The following is an 18,949-nucleotide window of genomic DNA, read 5'->3' as shown; positions in this document are numbered from 1 at the left end:
TTGTAGCATGTTTCCTGAACTGGAAAAAAGCTTTCAAATTTTCAAGCAGAATATCAGAATTAAAAGTGAACTTAGACCTACAAACATGGACCATTGAAGATGAAAGGACCCTTAGAATATTTTAAAAAAGGGAAGATAGTTCCCTGTTGCCTACCAAATAAATGAGTTGTTAAAGGATTGTGACAATTAATCACCACCACTCAATCATTCTAGTTTTAACTCAATTTACTTCCTTTCCCTCATCTAAGCTAAAGAACTTCTTTCATTTTTCCTGAACAAATTATGTGTTAACTTCTCTCCATATCTTTAGTCATTTATTTCCCTTTTCTTTTCACTTGTTGGCTATTGAAACCATTCTTATAATTTGGAGTCCATCTGAAGTGCAACTTCACTATAGTGACATGTCCCTAGTCATTAACAATACTTTTCTCTTGGACTTCACATGACAATTTGCTTGCACCTAATGCAAATACTAATGCATTAAACTTTCCTTTCTATCTTATGCCTCTCCATTCTGCATTTTTTGAAGTATACTATAAGATGTGGAAGATGTGTGGGATACCAAGGAGATGATTCTGAATCAAATTGAATTCAGTGAGATAAAAATGAGTCATATGAGACAAGACTGAAAATGTTGGCTTTGTGGGGGTTTTGAATGTCAAGTTAAGGAGTCTGGCCTTTATCTTCTAGACAATGGAAGTCTTTGTAGGTTTCAGAGCATGGGGAGGGATATGATATAAGAGAAATATTCAATTTGCTCCTGCAGACAAAACAACTCTATTAAAACTCATTTCTAGGAAGAATGTCTACAAGTCTATGGGTATCAACTACAAAAGAGAGCTTGAAACTGTTTAAAACATTTATAAGGACAGCTTTTGCTATTGTATCACTTTTACTTCCATCCCCTCTCCAGAGAGCAAAGAGAGAGAAAACAAAGCAGTTTAATAAAATGAACTAATGCATCAGCTGAATTTATGAATTTCCTTATCTCTTTTCTCAGGTCAGGTGTGGTTTTTATAATTACCTGATGGCAAGCTTCAGGCTGTTGTGATTGTTTTTTCCTTTTATGCTTTGCAGTGAGTGAGGAGTCTAACAATTTTAAATTATTCTATGTGCAACACCCCTTCCCCACTTTTAAAACTTGTGAATGGAAGCATTGCCAATTTTATGCCACAGGTTTAGATAATAAAAATACTAAGCCTTCACTGCACCCTCACCCTCCTCCCTTAATAAAAGAACCAAACAAAAAACCTGGAGACAATTCCCTTCAGTAACTATGGAGGAAAGAATCACTTGGATTCACTAAGTTATGTACACACTGCACCAAATTTGACATTTCAGATCAATCCTGCAGCTATGAAGCACTTGAAAACTTATTAGAACTAAAAAATGGGGGGTTTGAACTCTGGTCCTCATTTTTCCAACAAACATTCTCATGGTCTTGGGCAGGTAACTTCTTTTCTGAGAAGTCTCAGAATTTTCCTTTGAAAAATTAAAAGTTGGAGCAGACTATCCTTTGAGTCCTTTTTAAAATAAATGACTGATCTTCTTCAAGTTCTGACATTCTGTTCCAATTCCCTGTGGATGCTGGCATTCTAAAGTCCTTTCAGAGACTCCATGTTTATGATCTAAGTTTTAAAGTTCTAGGAATTTCCGAAATACAAAAGTCACCATGATTCTCTTCTCTTTGTAGGATGCATGTGATGAATTTCGGAGTCTTGTGAATAATGGAAACCTTTTCTGTACCAGAGAAAATGATCCTGTCCGGGGCCCAGATGGAAAAACACATGGCAATAAGTGTGCCATGTGTAAAGCTTTATTGTGAGTAAACACAGTAAGGAACTTGAGGTGATTTTCTTTCCTAGACAAAACTCAATTACTCAACTAATTTGATACTAGCATTTTTTGTGATACTACTCCCTTACTAATAAACTCCTTTAGTAATCTTCAAGGAAATACCAAATAATAGAAAAAGTACATTATGTGTAGTATATCTATATCTAAATATCTGAACTGGGGATTTCCTGGATGTATGGTACTCTTCCTTTAATGTTGATTGACAATTCATCTATAATGTGCAATCTAAGAAAGTTTTGTGAATGGGACTGAATTTTGCCGATGGTCACACAACCAATATATGTCAGAAGTAGAACTTGAATTCAGGGCTTCTTGACTCTAAAGCAAGTTCTCTGTTCATCCTGCTATTTTGCTTTCAATTTTATTAATCTCACCTTTTATTTTTAGAATTTCAAGTTTTATGTTTGTCTGGGGGTTTTTAATTTGTTCCTTTTCTAGCAATTTTAGTTGTAAGCCCAATTTGTTGACCCTATCTTTCTCTATTTTATGCAAGTAGGCCTCTAGAGATCTAAAACTTCCCCTTATTACTGCTTTGGCTGTATCCCGCAAATTTTGGTATGATGTCTCATTATTGTCATTTTCTTGGGTGAAGTTATTAATTATGTCTATGATTTGCTGTTTTACCCAATCATTCTTTAGTATAAGATTATTTAGTTTCCAATTATTTTTGGTCTATTTCCCCCTGGCTTTTTGTTAAATATAATTTTGATTGCATTGTGGTCTGAAAAGGATGCATTTACTATTTCTGCCTTACTGCATTTGATTTTAAGGTTTTTATGCCCTAGTATATGATCAATTTTTGTATAGGTTCCATGAAGTGCTGAGAAGAAAGTATACTCCTTTCTGTCTCCATTTAGCTTTCACCAAAGATCTATCATATCAAACTTTTCTAGTATTCTATTTACCTCTTTGACATCTTTCTTATTTATTTTGTGGTTTGATTTATCTAATACTGAGAGTTCAAGGTTGAGATCTCCCACTATTATAGTTTTGTTGTCTATTTCTTCTTGCAGCTCTCTTAATTTCTCTTTTAAGAATTTAGATGCTGCACCACTTGGTGCGTATATGTTTAATATTGATACTGCTTTATTATCTATGCTATCCTTTAGCAGTCATCCTGCTATTTTGCATTTCAGAAATAATTATAAAGGTATGAGTTTTACAACCTGGATAGACAATGACTCATAATGGGAAAAATCACTGAATTTGGAGTCAAGGGACTGGAATTAGATTTTGTAGTTATCTGAGGCAAATGATATAACTCTGTAGGTCTCATTTTCCTTACTTATAAATTTTTAGATAGTCAATAAGAGTTTATTAAATGTTTTCTGGATTAGGCATTGTGCTAAGCCCTGGGAATACAAATAAAAACAAAAGGAAAAAACAGCCCTTGACTGTAAGGAGTGTACATTCTAAAGAGATAATATATCAGTGGCTAGGTATACACAAGATTATTCAGAATAAAGATAATATGAGAGAAATGTATATACATATATGTATATATGTACACACATACACACACACACACACACACACACACATATATATGTCAGCCAGCAGCTGACTCCTGCAGAAGGGGGAATTTGAACCAAGTCTTGAAGGAAACCAGATAAACTAAGAGGTCGAGGCAAAGAAGAAGGCATAAGGCATAGCCAATAATAAGGTGTGGAGACTCATGGATATTGAACCATAAGCTCTGTCAGTGTAGTTAGAACCTAGAGTGGTGGAGGAGTAAAATGTGAGAAAACTGGAAGACTGTAAATGAATCTTGAAATTTATATTCTCTAAGATCTCAAAGTTCTTAAGCCTGAGATAAGATAGAAAGTAAAGGAAAACTAATAAGGAAACTGAAAGTCTACAAGGGGAAATGACCCAAATCTTTCCTGGACTCAAATTTCCTCCATCTCATAGAGTGGCCATTAATCCTATTGTAGCCCAGAAAAACATAAATACAATTATTATAAAGTTACCCACTCAGACATATGTGACAACTATCTCCAATGCACATTTCCTACTTCGTAATCTCTTCCATTTTGTATTTTCCAGCCAGAAAGAAGATGAAGAGAAAAAAAGAAAGGAAGATGAAAATCAGAGAAATGCTGGAGGAAACAAGCAGGAAGGTGGTGGAGCAGGAAAACCCAAGGTGAGAAGCATCTTTCACCAAAGTGAATTCAGCTTTTTTGCATTCAATTGACTTAGCTGTATGAAAATATAATTCAGTTCAGAGCCTGCTGAGCAGGAATATAGGAAGCCTGGATTACTTATTCACTTATATAGTCATAGGATTAAAAGCTGGACACCATCATAATGATTATTTCAATCACATTTTATGGAGCAGATAATTGGTTATTTTTATAGAAGAGGAATTTGAAGTTCAGAATTTATCAAGGATCACATAGGGCAATTCACATACTTCCCTCAACACCAACTTGGATATTTCTTCCTAACCGCTGAGTTTAGCAAACTGATTAAAGAATACTGTCAGTCAAGTACTATAGTAGACTTAGCCTTTCTCTGCTCACTACTTCAGGACCAATGTGAAGAATTTCGGGAAGAATGGAAAAAAGGAGGTCTTAGTTGTACCCGTGAGAATGACCCTGTACGTGATGCTAGTGGCAAGTCCTATAATAACAAGTGTGCCATGTGTAAAGAAATCCTGTGAGTATTTGAACATGTTTTCAGCAGGGAGTTGGAGAGGGTGTAGGTGGGTGGGGGTACTTCTCTGGGCTCTGGTAGGCTATCTTTCCAGAACTTCACAGGTCTGATAAGTAAATAATCTGATTTTGGTTCATTCCAAGCAAATACTCCATAATTAGCAGAGCTCTCCTAAAATAAAATAGGCTGCTTTTAGAAGTTGTGATTTCCCTTCCCAGTTGGAATGGGTTAACTCATGAGACAATCAGCCCTCCGTTATAGGACTTAGATGTACCAGTGGAAGCTCAATAAGCCATTATCAGGATACCAGTCTTGAGAAAGTTGGGATATCACCATGGGGTGGGACAATGAACTAGATGACTTCTCAGATTTCCTCTCTATTTTGAGTCTTTGATGTTATACATTCCTTGAAAATGATCTGTTTTGTATTCACCAGATAGAACTTTCTCCCTTTCATTTTTTCTAGGGCTAAGGAAGATGAGGAGAACAAGAAAACTACTAATTTCAGGAACAACAATGGTAGCACCAATGGAAAGGTAGGTTATTCCTCTGATAGTGATAGGGCAAGACTTTGCATAAACTTCCATTTACCTTGAACTACCAGGTCAAGGATGCATTAAATAAGGCTGGCTAAAAAGGATGCTTTCCCTAGAAATTTAGGACCCAGAAAAGAGTTAATGTATATAGAAACCACATCAGGAACAGTGTCCTCCCAGAAATTTTCCTTAAAATTGAATCAAATAAATAAATTAAAATTAATCCACAAAGATTTATCTACAAAGCACCTATAATGTACCCAGACAATAGGGACACAAAGACAAGTCTCAAACATTCTTTACTCCCAAGAAACTTACATTTTATAAGGAGATATAATATAAGCACATCCAATTACAGAACATACACAAAAGAAATAAATTGTGAGAGGGAGGGCATTAGCATTTGGGATATCAGGAAAGGTTTTGCTTTGAAGGCAATAATAGGAATTAATGAAGGAAAGGATCTGGACTTCCTATTCCCAGAGTCACACAATCACAAATCTGATTCTTTAAAGGGAACTCATTATAGTCAATATAGTATATATTATTATAGTATATAGTATATATAATTATAGTATATAGTCAACCAAACGTTCCCTTCATGAAAGAAATCTCTGTGATGTTGGTCCATTGGTTATTTCAATTATAAAATGAAGTGGTTGGCTTATAAATTTTCCAAGGTATCTTTTAGCTTTGACATATTAGAATCCATCTAACTCTAAATACTCTGAGTGAAATACTTTAAGTGAAATGCTTACAATTTGGCAGTGTAAGATTAAATCTCTGCCCACTGACATAGCTGCCTTCCTTTAATTTCAAACTAAAAGCCCAGGAAGCTTTCTCCAACCTCTTGTATTTTTAGTTCTTTTCTTCTCTTATTTATTTCTTATTTATCCTGATTATAGCTTATTTGCACATATTTGTTTGCCTGCTATCTTTCCATTACAATGTGAACTCCTTAAGGATAGAGATTGTATTGTCTCTTTTTGTATTATCAGTCTTTAACGTATTAGTATAACACTTGGCACACAGTAGGTTCTTAATAAATTTTTATTGATTGCTTATTGACTAATTAAATTCATTCCTGATGTGAAATCTTTTCTGAAGATAACTGAGCATTTATCATCTATCTTTCTTTACAGCCCAACTGTGATGAATACCGGAGCCAGATGAAAAATGGGAAACTGATTTGTACTAGAGAAAGTGACCCAGTGCGAGGCCCTAATGGCAAGACCCATGGCAATAAGTGTGCCTTGTGTAAAGAAATGTTGTAAGTATGGCAAAGTGGTGACTTCTTGAAAAGAGAGGACTAAGGTGCCTATCATCTTGGAGCTGATTTTGAATAAAGACAAAGGGAGGGAATGAAATAACTCATTTCCATTCAATTTGGTCAATATTTCTGAAGGATCTATTATGTGTGAGGTCATGTGTTCAGTGTGAGGACACAAGCAAATTTAAAAACTCTGCTCTCAAGAAGCCTCCAATGAAATGGAAAAAAGAAGGAGAACCCAGATCCTGAGAAACAAGAAGAATGAGACAAATACACATTCAGACCAACTGCTGAGGGTCTACTCAAATGTAATATAGTGAATAAAATAACTGGTTTTAGAGAAAGAAGACAAATGCTCAAACTTATTAGTGACCCTTAGTAAATTGCTTTGTTTTTTAGAACTTCAGTTTTCTCTTTTGTCATGTGGACATGATAATAACTGTGCTACTTGTTTCACAGTGCTGTTCTAAATTTTAATTATGATAGAAATGGAAATTGTTAGAAACAATAGGGTTTTATTCCTCAGGGAACAAATCTTCATGATCTAATTGGGGGAATACATTGGGTATCTAGATAGCACAGTGAATAGAGTGCCTAGCCTAGAATTAGGAAGACTCATCTTCCTGAGTTCAAATCTGTCCTCAGACACTTACTAACTCTATGTCTCTGGGAAAGTTACTTTACCCTATTTGTCTTAGTTTCCTTATATGTAAAATGAGCTGGAGAAGGAAATGGCAAGCCATTCTAATATCTCTACTGAGAAAATCGCGGTGATATCACAAAGAGCTGTACAATAGTGAAAAAAAAAAACCATAAATACATCCATAAATAATAGCAACATAGACTATTTGGGATGAGTGCCAATAGTTACATACAAGCAAAGTAATGTGAGTTTAGAGGAGGACTAGATCAATCTTAACTGGAGTAAGATGGGTAAAGGCTTTTATGAGAGGATATCATTTAGTCAAGTCCTATAGGATCCACTTTTATCTTATAAGTCTTTACCAAGTGCCCTCTATGCATAAGGTATTATGTTAATTTCTGGAGTTACAAAAATATCTCTGCATTCAAAATATTATATTCTATTGGGAGAAAAACAAAATTTAAATAGATCAGTAGAGAAAATAATTTGATGTTGGGAAGGACCAATAACAAACCAGTATTTGTTTTGGAAAAATTTGTTTCAAAAAAGGCTTTAGGCAGAAATGAAGTTGAAAGGAAGATAGAGGTTCTACTAGGTGGAGGTGAAGAGGGAGTATATTAGAACAATCAGTGACTTCCCAGGAAAGGGAGAGGAAGCAACAGGTTGAAGAGAAAGTAGACTAGAGAGAAGGGATCTTAGGCAGAAGGGGTGGTATGAGTAAGTCATAAAGACTAGAAAGCACACACAATGTTCCAGGCCAGTAACCTAGCTTGATCTGAGCACAGTAATCAGAGGATATGGTCCAAAGTGGGTCAAGGTATAGAGATAACTTCATGGAGACAAGCTGGTGTCATGAAAAGAGTATGGGAGATTTGGAAAGTGTTTTTGATCCTTTATCTAAGATGATTGTTTGATTTATATCTAGAAAATACCTTAGAGATTATGAAATACATCCTCCCTCATTTTGTAAATGAGGAAACAGATTAATATAACTATATAACTAGTAAGTAATGGAACAGGAGTCTGATCCTAGATCCTTTGACTCCAGGACCAGTATTACAATCCTTCTGCCTTCATATATGATGATATTATGAGTGGGTAATACAATTAGAAATTAATTAAAACACTATAGAAAATAATTTCATTCATCCTGTGGGAAGCTCAAGAAATATTTGATCTAGAGCTGGAAAGGACTTTTGGTCAACTTCCGTATAGTTGTTAAGTGACTAACCCCATTGGCCACAGATGATTAGAAGGCCTAGGATTTGGACCCAGTCTTTTTCATCTCACAGTAAGGTCTTTTTTTCTCCTGTACCATCCTCCTCCATTTGCAGAAGCCAATGTCCCATTTTCCCTCTTTCTTATAGAGAAAAAGAAGCTCAAGAGAAGAGCTTGAATGAAGAAAAAAGCAACAAAGAGAAGGTAAGAGGCAATGCACATAATGATTTAGTAACTTAAGGACTTACAATTGAGAGTGACAACTATATTTTCACTCCATTTGTCTGGAAACAAGTTTCCTGTTTTAGGATTCTGTAGGATTGGCCAAGAGCTCATACAGACCCACTTCAATAATTCAGAGGTTGTAGTGTCCGAAGGAAAAAGGAGATAAATTCATTAGTTTGGGCTAAAATATTAGCTCTATCATTGGCAGCATCTAGAGACTAATTATTGGGATAAATTTATCATTAAAGAAAGCATCTGAAGATCTGACTTCCAGTTCTAATATTACTATGAACTTATCATAAGATTTTTGACTAGTGACTTCCCCCTTCTTACATAGTCAGAATTAAAGGAAACTTCAATGATTATTTTTTAGTTTTATTTCACAGATAAAGAAAGTGTGTCCCAGAGAGCAACATTGACTTGTCTCCAAGACTAATTAAGTAGAAGACTGGGTTTGAATTTGGCTCTGTCATTAAGTCCCATGATGATGATTTAGGCTGAATGTAAATACTCAGTCTCATTTTACCAAAGAGATGCTGGTATTATGGAGATAGCATCCCTTAAGCTATTTGGCTCTCTATAAAGTTAAGCAATAGTTACAGTAATGAGATAGCATGTTAAGTGAAAGAAATGAATTTGGAGTTTGAAACACTGAGTTGGAATCCTGATTTTATTGTTTGCTAATCATGTGATTTGGGGAAAATCCCTCCATCTCTTTGGATGTATTTCTCTGATGTAAAATGACTGGTTTGCACCAGATATGCACCAAGGTCACTTGTAAATTGAGTTAACAGAATGAAATCAGACTGAGGAATCTTTTTATTTAGGGCATTAGTGACATCTAGTGTTCATTATGAAGTAGAGCAAAGCAAGATTAGTTTGCATATGATAACTGTTGTATTAATATCAAATACTTCTGTAGTGCATTGAGGTTATAAAAGCACTGTCCCTTCAACAATATAGGCAGGTGAAGGGAAAATTTAGGATGTAAAAATATGTTATTTATGTTCAAATTATTGATGATATCATATGAAGATGGGGGCTTTCCCTAGGATTTACTTTATCCTATCAATAGAAAAGCCTGGAGTCCATTAGTCAACAAGGTGCAGTGGAAAGAACACTGAATGTCACATTGGGAGAATTGGGCTTTAGTTTCAGTCTTTCCACAAACTCCTCCCTGGAACAAGTCACTTCCCCTACCTATGAATTTTAGTTTTCTCATCCATAGCAAGTTCATGGTTCAGTAGATAGAGGATTGAATCTGAAATCAGGAAGAAATGAGTTCAAATTTGGCCTCAGATACTTAAAATATGACCCTGGAAAGTCCTTTAAGCTGTTTGTCTCAGTTTTCTCATCTATAACATGGGGATAATAATAGTGCCTACCTCCAAGGTTGTTGAGGTTACTTGAGATAATCCTTAGCATGGTTCCTGGCACATTGCAAGTGTGATATAAATGTTAGCTATTATTGTTATCATCATCATCCACATCATCATCAGGGATTTGGACTGAAAATTTTCAAGGTTGCTTTCGGTTAGGAAGCCATGTTTCCTACGCCCTAACATCATCTACTAGAAGCAGAAAAATATAGCCAGTGCTCCAGCTAATGAACTTGTCATTGGGAAAACTTGAATTCAAATCTTAGTCATATAACTATAAGCAAGTACCAACCTTTAGAACTTCAGAACCTTTTAGAACTTTTCCTTTTGAAAATCTTGATAATGATAATTCTAGAGGTACACTGAAGTATCATTATGGTTCTTGAATGAAATGATGCATGAAAAGTGATTTATATGGTTTAACTACTTTGTGATATGATAAGTGGTTATGCGTTTTTATGTAATGTATGTGTGTGCATACATACATACACACATATATACATATCTATTTTATCTATCAAAGATATTTTTATATACCTCTTTATCATCTATTGATCTTAACTTTTGGAAAAACCTGGAAGGGAGATATTTATATAGGTACCTATATCTCTATAGATATATTTCTCAAAGTGTCATATCCCTAAAATCTTGTGGGTAATCTTGGTTAATATCTTTCTAGGTAGATATATGCATGCATGTATATATGTATGTATGTATATATATGGGTGTGTGTGCATCTATCTTTCTCTCTCCAGGGTATGTATAGCTAAGTGTATTTATGTATTGATATATGACCCATGTATATATGTATATATGACCCATATATACTCTATTTGAAGCCATAATAATATGCATATATTTACATATACACATCTATATATAGGCTACATTATATACATATATTATTATTGCATGTTTTATATAGAATATATAGGTGGTATATGTTTTTATATTGTTATGATCTAAAACTAACTCAATCATATTTGAACAACTCAAACTCACCCAGAATGGTAATATGTTTTCTTTTACCAACAGGATCAATGTAGCGAGTACCGCAGTCTGATGAGTAATGAAAAATATGTTTGCACCAGAGAGAATGACCCTGTTCGGGGCCCAGATGGCAAAACCCATGTCAATAAATGTGCGATGTGCCAAGCTCTATTGTGAGTAATGGGGGTCTACCAATGGGCTGATAATACAGTCCCTAAGTTACTACCTTGGGCAATTTCCTGGGACTGGGTTAATGGATTATATTATCTACATTGATTTATTTACCATGAAAAATCCTTATTTTGAAGAAGTAAAAATGATCTTTGATAAATATGATGGGGAATTACTGGAAACTCCAATTGATAAATCCATTAACCCATTTGATATTGTCAACCTTTCTCCTGAAAACTTGAGCCTTGTTTTAGTGGGATTCCCAATAGGTAAGTGAAATTCAGTCTTCCACTACCCTGCTCAATATCCTTTTTTTCTTCTCATTTGTGAAAGAAATGTCCTCAAGCAAGGAGGGGATTCCCTTCCCAGCTGAAGCTTCATCTATATCCACTATTGTTTTCAAGGGTACCTCATACTTCTCAACTGATGTTAGAGTAGCATCACTCATTCTACCTCTACTTCCATATGTAAAAATTGCCCCCTAGTACTCCTCTGTAAGGAAGACAGCCTGAAGTCTCAGAAGGGAAAAAATGGGAGCAAAGAATCAGCAGAGATAGAATATACTGGAAAAATTTGCTTCTCTAATGGCACTCATAGAAAATCTGACTTCATATGATCAGTTCCATATTGACTTGGATTTGCCATATGTTGTCCAAGAGTCTGGAGAGACTCCAGGAATTTGAATCTGATAAAAAATTCACTTTTATAATTTTGGTCTAATTAAATTAAAAATAATCAGACATGCGTTCATTTTCTCTGAATTTACTGACCCTGAGTGAGGAGCAGGGATCTTGAAATCTCTTGAAATCTCTACTGGCTGACCACAAGCTCTGGTACACAATACCCACCTGGGAAGACTTTGATCAGGCCCAATGGGGTCTAAGGGCCAGCTGAAGTACATGCAGAGAGATGCACCAATACAGAGCTACAGTCACTACATGCTGATTTTTTTGGTGACAGCAACTCATGAAGACTGTTAACTGAGGCACAGATGGATTATGTTCTGTGTTGGGAGATGGAGTTTTCACATGGATAAAATCATAAATGGTAGTAGCATCATATATTTAAATCTACAAGGGACTGCAGAAACCATCTTGTCTGACTCCTTCATTTTATAAGATAAGAAAACCAGATACTAGAATAGCTAAGTATATGTTCATAGTCATGCCAGTGGTAGGTCAGAATATTTTTTAAAGTGTTAAAGATTCTATTTGCCTGGGATAAGGATGATGGAGAGGTTTGGTTAAATACACACAGACAGATGAAGACCATGCACACTCTTTTTTTTCCTGTTTTAGGGAGAGAGAAGCCAATGAAAGGAAAAGAATCACAGAAGAAAACAAGTCCAACGATAATAAAGCAGATAGCAACAAGGTATTTATATTCCATTTTACGAGATCAAAATTGGACCTTTCTGACTTCAGATTATATTATCTATAATACCACTGATTTTCTCCATTTCTTTTCATTCTAGGAATAGTTGATTCCTAGAGCATTTACTGATTACTCAATACTTTCCAGGAAATTTCCAGCCTTGTCTCCTCAATGAATACAAAACAAAAGTGATTCAATTCCTGCCCTTAAGAAATTTACAGTTGATAAGTGAGGAACATAAAATGTACATACATTTTATGCAAAAAAACACAGGATTTTTGGGAGCAAAAACTAGTAACTGGGAGTGGTAATCAGGAAGGTCTTCATGTGGAAGGTTGTGCTAAAACTGAATATATAAGAAGATATTAAGAAGGAATGCTTTCAGGGCAAGAGGGTTAGATTGTACAAAGGCAGAGGAGCAAGAGATGGAGTATAATACAAATAATATATATATATATATATATATATACATATATATATATATACATACATATATATGTAATATAATATAAAGAACTGTAAGCAAGTTAGTCTGGGTGGATCACAATTCGTATGAAGAGGAGTAACATGTAGTAGGGCTAGAAATTAATATGGGGTCAAGATATAAAAAGCTTTAAATATCAAACTGATTTTGTTCTTGGTGGTAATTGGGAACCAGTAGAGTATAGTGAAAAGGGGAGAAACATAGGCATAACTATGTTTAGAAATATTATTTTAGAATATTCACAGAGAATGGACTACAACAGAGAATTTTGAGGAAGGGAAACTAATAATATATCGTAATAGTTCAAGCAAAAAAATAGTGAAGACCTAGACATGGGTAGTGGCCATGCAGTATAGTAAGATGGGACAAAGAAGAGATGTGTAGAGATAGAAATGAGATTTTTCAACTGATTTGCCAATGAAAAAAGGCAATGATGGTACAAAAGCTAGGAATCTATCACTAAGAATGATGATAATTCTCGTGACATAAATGGATAATGTGGAAGAGAGGGGAAATTTGGGAAAGATGATTTTTTTGGACATGTTGAGTTTGTGATGCCTATTATATGTCCAGTTTGAATTGTCCACTAGGGTGTTAGTAATAAAAGTCTTGAATGAAAAAGAAAAATTAGAGCTGGACATTTAAATATGTTAATCTTCTACAATGAGAAGATAAATTAGCTTCAGATAGGCTGACCCATGATGAAATAGCAGTATCTAGACAAAGGAGAGGGCTCAAGAAGAGGAATTAGATCATAAAGTATATTTACATCCTGAAAATATAATTTGGATTACAGGTCAGAAAAGGATCCTAAGAAGGAGTGATAAGATAGGTAGGAGTAGAACCAATTGAACATAGTATTGCAAAAATCCAGAGATCCATCAGAGATCATCATATGTGCTTCCATCAATACATTTCTAACCCTGGAGCAGACAAGTGTAAACAATGATGTGCCTCCAAGATATTTATGTTGTAATCTCACAGGGAAGCCACTGTGGTGGGGAAGGTAGGAGTGGGAAGTGGGAATAGGAAAAATTTCTTACAGAAGGTGGAATTTGAAGAAATTTGAAAAAACTAGAGAAGCTGCTGGGAGGAAGTGGTGAGAAGGGAGAACATTCCAGGAATAAGAACTAGTCAATAATAAAAATGGACTGTGCTATATAAGGGACAACAAGAAAGCCAGTGTTGCTGTATTGTACAGTATATGGAGGGGAATAAAGTGTAAGGGAACTGAAAAAGTACGAAGTGTCCAAGCTGTGAAGAAATGTAAAAGCCAAACAGAGAATTTTATAATTGATCCTGATGGTAATAGGGAGTGACTCAAGTTTATTGAGTGGCACGATGACATGATCAGTACTTTGCTTCAGGAAGATGACTTTCACAGCTATCTGGATGAAGGACTGGCATTGGGAGGGACGATTTAGGCCAGGCACTAAGGTATTGCAATAGCCCAAGTATGACACAGTCTGGGTCTGCTCCAAAGAGTAGCTCTGAGGAGAAGGGCTGGGGACTGACACATAGGAGAGAGATTGTGAAAGCATAAATAATAAGACATAGTACTAGACTGAATATGTGGGGTCAATGCAAGTGAGGAGTTGAGGATGATCCCAAGGTTGTCAGACTGGGAGATTGGGAAGATTGTGGTGTCCTTGACAGTAATAAAGAAGTTCAGAAGAGGATCGAGTTTCTAGAGAAAAATAGACTTTGCTTTTGGACTTGGTGACTTTGAGGTACCTGCAAGCCATTTGCTGAATCTTAGAATTGGAAGGTACTTCAAAAGTGACCCAGCTTAACCTCTACCTGTACAATAATTCCCCTAAACAATAAATCTTCAATGTGTGATTATCCAACATTTGATAGAAGATCTCAAAGGAGGTGATTAGGGATTGGGGGAAGAGTTGGGCTAAGACTTCATAAGTCATCTCATTCCATTGGTGGCCAGGCTTAATCATATGACCTTTCTTCCTTTGATATTGAGATTGTATCTCTGTAAAAGTTCCCTGTTGCTCTTACTTCTGTCCTTTGGGTGAAAGAAGAGGCTTAATTTTTCTTACTCATGACAGTCCTTAAAATATTTGTAGATCTCTCCTTTCTCATACTTCTCATCTCCAGATTGAATATTTCTTGTTCCTTTAATGACTTCTCTAATGATATTTTTGAGGCCTTCTAACATTCCAGTTACTTGGAAACAATGGATTCTAGATGTGATCCGACTAGGGCAGAGGACTGTCAAATTTTCACCTGCTTTTTTCTAAATGCTACAGTGCTCCTGATGCAGCCTAACATTGCATGGGAAATGGAATGACCAAACTATTGTGTTAAAGTATTTCTTTGCTTTGACAGGAAAAATGTCAGGATGCCCAGAACCAGCAGAGCAATGGCAGTCATGGCTCTTCCAGCGTTGTTGACGCTGTTCATGTTCAAACTATGTGAGTAAAGGTTGTTATGCTGCTGTTATCATCCTGGAAAACAGTTTAGCAACTACTGTTATGGCCGGACACAATTGTTATGCTCTAGGGAGACTAATATTCACTTTTCTTCTTTTCTAATTAAAAGGAAAGAGAATTTTTCATTCTTAAAATGGCTATAGATATGGAAGTTGTTAATTTTTCTATGGGAATTAAAAAACAAAAACAAAATTGTAGAAAACAGGGGGGAAATGAACTGAAATATGGAGATAGTCATTCTTATAACGTAAATGTAAAATTCATGGTACTGGGAGATGCAGATGGACAAATGGATACTGAGTTTGCTAAATGACTCAGTTTAAGTGTGTAGCTGTAAGCCTTGAGCAGCCTGAACCAGGGCTCCACAACCAATATATAATCATCCATTAGCTATTCTGGAAGTCTAGTAGATCTGAAAAAAAAACACAAAAAACCTCCAGCCCCCAAAGATCATAGTTGAAGTCATCACTCCTATGTTTTCCACCTCATACCCCAAATTGCGATGCCACTGAGCAGGGAGAACTTCTTTCTTCTGCTCTCCTTAGCCACTTCATTTTCTACTTTAATATGAGGTGATAAAAAATGGAGGGAATGATAAAATCAACTAAGTTTGACTTGACTGGAATTTATCTGTTCTGGGTCCCTGACATTGCAAAGTACAAAACAACTCAAGAACAGAGGATATCTTCCCTTTGTCCAGACTTTTGACCAACTCTCCCTTAGTCATGTTCAAGATCAGGGATTAATTTTTGGGGGGAGAGGACTTCTGTTTTACAGCATTATAGATATAGGCAGGGTCCTATAGATCATCCTGATGACTTTTAAGGTTCCTCCCATTTATAAATCTATGATTTTATGACCTTTTAAGGCCCCAAGGACTTCTGAATTGTTGCAACTATTTTGAGCATTCCTAATGACTAAACTCTCTATCTCTTCCTTTCTCCTCTTTCTTTCTCTCTCATTCTCTCCCTCCCCCTCTCCTTCTCTCCTTTCTATCTCCCTCTCTCCTTGCTTCCCTCCCTCTCTCCTTCCATCCTTCCTTGTCTCTCTCTTTCCTTCCTTCTCCCCCTCCCTTTCTCTCTCTCTCTCTCTCTCTCTCTCTCTCTCTCTCTCTCTCTCTCTCTCTCTCTCTTTCTTATTCTTTATTTCTCTCACACACGTGTGGAATATGAATCAGAGTATCTGTTTAGAACACATGATTTTCTTCCTATTCTATAGTAAAGAAAAAGCTGATAAAAGAAATGAAAAACCATCTATCAGTTTTCTGGAAGAAGATAAAAACCAGAGTAAACCATTTTTTTCTGAGGTGAGTATATCTCCCTTTCTTCTCTTGAAAATACTAGGACTATATAGTAAGCTGCTGACTTTCCAGAGAGAATATAGGAGGGAATCTGAGTCAAACTAGTGGTATTTCCCTAGGTAGCTTTCAAAGGAATTGAGGAAGGAAAAGAAATTCCTTTGAGATTCTAGGATAATCTGCAAGTTGTATGTTTCTGTCTGTGCTGTCTTTAGATATAACTTGTCAAATTTACACAAAGTGTAGGTTTTGGATCTTTTAGAATGAACAGAAGTTCAGCATTTAATCTTGGATTACTGCCTTTCTAGGTCAAGAATTTTCTTTCTTTTTTCTTTCTTTTGCCTTTTAAGAGAGAGTTCAGAGACCATACTCCAACTCACAAGGAAGAAAATGGCAGACACAGACAGACAAGAACAATCTTTGTTCTAAGTCAAACATTCAAAGTCAGAAGTCCTGTTCCTTTCTGACACCCACAAAAGAAATGATATGCTTCTCTTCATCTTTTCTTTTAAGGGATTATTGAAAGAAAAGTCAAACAAACTCAACCTTTTGAAAGAGAGTGATTGTTTTCATTTGATTCATTTTCAGGAATCTGAGATGTGCCAGCAGTACAGAGTCATTCCTAGAGTGGGCTACCTGTGTCCAAAGAGCTTACATTATGTGTGTGGTGAAGATGGCAAGACATATAACCATCCCTGTTTGCTGTGTCATGAAAATCTGTAAGAACCTTAAAAGAACCTTAAGAATCTTTTAAACCTTAGGAAGGACTCAAAACCCTGCAACTTTTTACCGAGACTAGTTCTTCCTTTCCTTACCTTTTTCTTCCTTTCCCCTCCCTTTTCCTATTACTCTTCTTCCTTTTTTTTTTTTTTTTTTTTTTTTTTTTTTTTTTTGAGGTAATCTGGATTAAGTGACTTTTCCAGGATCACACAGCTAGTAAGTGTCTGAAACTGGATTTGAACTCAGCTCCTCCTGTCTTCAGGGCTGGTCTTTTCATTCTTCCCTCTCTTCTTCTCTACTGTAAGAAGTCAGATAGAGAATTTTACCTATCTTCACGTTTGAAACACGTTCACGCTCAGATTCTCAGGTGGTAAGCATTATATACTAATATAGGAGTCAAAAGACATATGAGATGATGTAGTCATTGTTTCATCATCACATTGGTATGTATCCTTGTGGACATGTCACTTCCTTTTTCTGAGACTTATTTCCCTCATTTGCTTCCTTCAAAAACTATACTGTTATGAAGATCAAATGAGTTGCTTAGACCAGAAGAATATAGTGAATTCAGAGATGGTTTTAAAATTATGAAGATCTAGGTCAAGTTCTGACTCTTGTCTTAAGTATGACACATGCTAATTATGTAGCACTAGGCAAATCACTTAACCTCCACATATCTCCAGACAGCTCTATTAGATTATAAACTACAGAATAAATGCTGACACATTGCGGTAAAAATAATTTCTGTAAGGGGAATTTCCCACATTAATTAAATAACGAGTCCAAAAGTATTGGGCAGGGGTACTAAAACATAAAATAAGTATAGTAAATATGCAGATAATGCCTGTATCTATATACATAGTTATATACATATGTGTACATATACAGTTTTATATAAATATATAGTCACATATATAGAGAAATATATACAAACATATAAATATATACATATGCAGATATATACACAAATGTAATTACATATTTACATACATATAGACATATATATACATATGCAGATATATGTGTACATATATACACATACATATACATATATATATATATATATATATACATAGACATTCTCTCTATGTAGAGAAAATGTGTGATGCATATAAGTTGTTTACATAGCCATGTATATACATATAGTGCACAACATATACATCATATACATATACTTATATATACTCACCCAATATACATATCTAGAATTATGTATAACTGTACACACATAAAAATACTATACATACCCATGACATACTTAATTGCTATAGATAAATCTACATATATGGTTACATGCTATACATGAACAGACACACAAAATCACTAAGATATAAAATCCTTGATTAATCATTTGATTCTTCTAGCATATCTAGCAGGGATAATAAAGCATTATGTAAATGTGATTTATAATTAATCATTAATATATTTTAGATGGCAGTTTTATTTTATGTATTTCACAGAAAAGAAAACTGAGGATTCCAGAAGTTGTTACTTATCTCAACTTATGGCAATTGCAAAACTGGAACTAGCATCTCAGTCATCTGACTCTTAGGACATTATATTACTAGGGACACTCAATAAAGTGTTCTAAGATCTTATTGGAAAGAGAGCAAACCAGGGTAGAGAAGAATGCATGAATTAGGTCAGTGAAGTTCTGACTAATTCACCTGTCACATTTCTTCC

The 18,949-nt window shown here is 35.3% G+C and overlaps 1 protein-coding gene across 3 annotated transcripts in view; it reads left to right on the top strand.

Moving 5' to 3' along the window:
* The window catches only part of SPINK5 (serine peptidase inhibitor Kazal type 5), a 64,905-nt gene that overhangs the window by 44,386 nt on the left and 1,570 nt on the right, over positions 1–18,949 (top strand). For all 3 annotated transcript variants that reach the window (XM_074292156.1, XM_074292154.1, XM_074292155.1), the window contains 11 exons: positions 1,694–1,821; positions 3,904–4,000; positions 4,388–4,515; positions 4,979–5,048; positions 6,191–6,318; positions 8,329–8,383; positions 10,819–10,946; positions 12,243–12,318; positions 15,146–15,231; positions 16,468–16,555; positions 17,135–17,265. In XM_074292156.1, coding sequence (XP_074148257.1) covers positions 1,694–1,821; positions 3,904–4,000; positions 4,388–4,515; positions 4,979–5,048; positions 6,191–6,318; positions 8,329–8,383; positions 10,819–10,946; positions 12,243–12,318; positions 15,146–15,231; positions 16,468–16,555; positions 17,135–17,265 — 1,115 coding nt within the window. The remainder of the gene's footprint in view (positions 1–1,693; positions 1,822–3,903; positions 4,001–4,387; positions 4,516–4,978; positions 5,049–6,190; positions 6,319–8,328; positions 8,384–10,818; positions 10,947–12,242; positions 12,319–15,145; positions 15,232–16,467; positions 16,556–17,134; positions 17,266–18,949) is intronic.

Source organism: Sminthopsis crassicaudata, chromosome 2 (genome assembly GCF_048593235.1).
Source record: "Sminthopsis crassicaudata isolate SCR6 chromosome 2, ASM4859323v1, whole genome shotgun sequence".
In the NCBI taxonomy this organism is placed as follows: Eukaryota; Metazoa; Chordata; class Mammalia; order Dasyuromorphia; family Dasyuridae; genus Sminthopsis; species Sminthopsis crassicaudata.
Note: the sequence above shows the minus strand (reverse complement) of the source record. Positions and strands in the feature narration are given on the sequence as shown.